Source organism: Verticillium alfalfae, genomic scaffold (genome assembly GCF_000150825.1).
Source record: "Verticillium alfalfae VaMs.102 supercont1.3 genomic scaffold, whole genome shotgun sequence".
Classification (NCBI taxonomy): Eukaryota; Fungi; Ascomycota; class Sordariomycetes; order Glomerellales; family Plectosphaerellaceae; genus Verticillium; species Verticillium alfalfae.
The window spans coordinates 1284488-1286513 of NW_003315036.1; the positions used below are offsets into that span (position 1 = coordinate 1284488).

Consider the following 2026-nt stretch of genomic DNA (forward strand, 5'->3'; position numbering starts at 1 on the left):
TGTTGGTGTATAGTTAGGGGGTAGTTGGTAGAGACGAGGCGAAAAGGAGGAGGCGAGTTGCCTATTTATAATGCCACGCTTCCCTTAGTCCATTCCGACTGGGGATCTTCAGGCTCGCCGGTCTTCAATCAATCGATGCCAATAAAGCCTCCTCTTACCAAGAGAAAAAGACGGTCTCCCGCCGGGAAACAAGTTCGTCGAGTTCGCTGGGCTGGTAGGTGGGGGAAGGGGACTGGGTTGTCAAAAGCAAAACCAGGGAATTTCTCCCCAGGTGATTTGTGGCAGACCGGGGGGGGACCCCCCCCCCCCCGTGGCCCGCCCCGTGGCACGGCTACGACATGGTCCTGTCCGCCCCTGTCGCACCGCGCCAATCAGATCATGTGCATTACTAGCCTCCAACGCAACGCAGAGGGTCGGCTGTCGTCGGCTCATCCTCGGCTGCCATTTCGACATCGCAACCCTAACCCTGACGGTGGTCCTCCTATACCCTTGTTGAGCCCTGTCAAAGACCATTCTTCAAGTCTGGAGACTCGGCCAGGCATCGGAGCTCCGAGCATTCTTGACACACTATCTCACAGCACCACCACCAGACAGGCCCCGCAATATGTTGCAGCTTGTTGCATTGTGCCATGCAGTATATTGTACTGCATCTTGTGTGTCCCCCCCCCTGACCCTCACCTCGAACCACCGACGAGGCCCCGTCCATCAGCCACAGCAACCCTGGCCACCTTCTTCAGCAACGTCCTCTCATCCGCCTCGCGATACCTCTCCCACGTGTCAAGCCCCTCTTTGGCCTGTATGCTGAGCGTCTCGTATCCCTGCTTGATGACATCAGCGACCTCGACGCTCGTGAGAATGGCGCCCCTCGCCTTGGCGTCCTTGCCAGCGCCCGTCTTGAGCATCTCCTTGTAGTGCGCGCTGACGCTGATGAGCGTCCCGATCGAATTGCTACCCCTGCTTCCGAGCCCGTACGTCTCCTTGAACTTGACGAGCACGTCGCCCGCCTCGACGACCTTGTAGAATAGGTCGTCGTACGCTGCCGGTGACGGCAGGAACGCCTCGCCCGTCGACAGCGACAGCGCGACGAGGTTGACGACGTGGTCCAGCAGCAGCTCAATCTGCGGCAGGTCCTTGAGGTCGGCGGCGTACGTCGTCAGGAACCGCACGAGGTGCAGCAGCGCACGGAAAAAGTCGGCCCAGTGGTACGTCAGCCGCGTGCGCGACCGCGACAGGTACGACGTGATGCGCAGCATGATGCCCACGAGCAGCGTGTAGAGACCCACGTCGAGGCGCCGCCGCAGGTTGTGCGAGATGCCGTCGACCACGGTGTCGAGGACGGCCGTCGCCATGACGCGCTCGCCCTTGACCAGCGGGAGGTACGGCGAGCGCTGGCGGCATAGGCGCACGGGCGTCTTGGACTCGTCGCTGCAGATGCGCTTGCAGAGCACGGGGTCCTCGACGAGCAGCCGGAATGCCATGAGGTTGAGCGTCGCGTAGTGTGATACGCGCTGCGATAGATGTGCGTGCTGCAGGAGGTACGACGTCAGGGAGACGTAGCTCGCAAACGGCTGCTCTTGCCCCTTTTCTGCGGCGAGCGTCACGAGGTTGAAGCAGAAGAGTTTGTTCACGTGCGTGAAATCATATGTCGTCAGCAGGAGCGCGGCTTCCGGTCCAGGGCTGTATGTAGTCCATCATTAGCATGGTGACCCGCGCAAGGGCGGACAGGAGAGGCAACGCACAGCTTGGCAAACATCTGCTTCTGTGTCTCCGCATCGTACACAATCTTCTTTTCTGGGCTTGGGGCCCCTCGTCACGATCCCGAGTCCGATCATGTGCAGTGTGTTGCTAAACGTCCAGCCCTCGGGCAGATCGTCCATAACGTCCACATAGTCAAGCCGCAGCTTCTGGGCACGCGTACCCGACACACCTGATCATCTGCTGGGATCGTCGGCTCGTTGACAATTTCGCTGAGGGCGCTGCTGGATATGGGATTCTGAAACTCAAACTTGGTTGTAGTTGGCCAGCA

At 60.0% G+C, this 2026-nt stretch overlaps 1 protein-coding gene across 1 annotated transcript; it reads right to left on the bottom strand.

Annotated features, from left to right (window-relative positions):
* Positions 1–674: 674 nt before the first annotated feature.
* VDBG_02915 (conserved hypothetical protein) lies at positions 675–1753 on the bottom strand (the record flags this gene model as incomplete). The annotated part of the gene is made up of 2 exons (XM_003006730.1): positions 675–1677; positions 1740–1753. The coding sequence occupies 2 exons, from the start codon at positions 1751–1753 to the stop codon at positions 675–677; spliced, it is 1017 nt and encodes a 338-aa protein (XP_003006776.1).
* Positions 1754–2026: the final 273 nt, after the last annotated feature.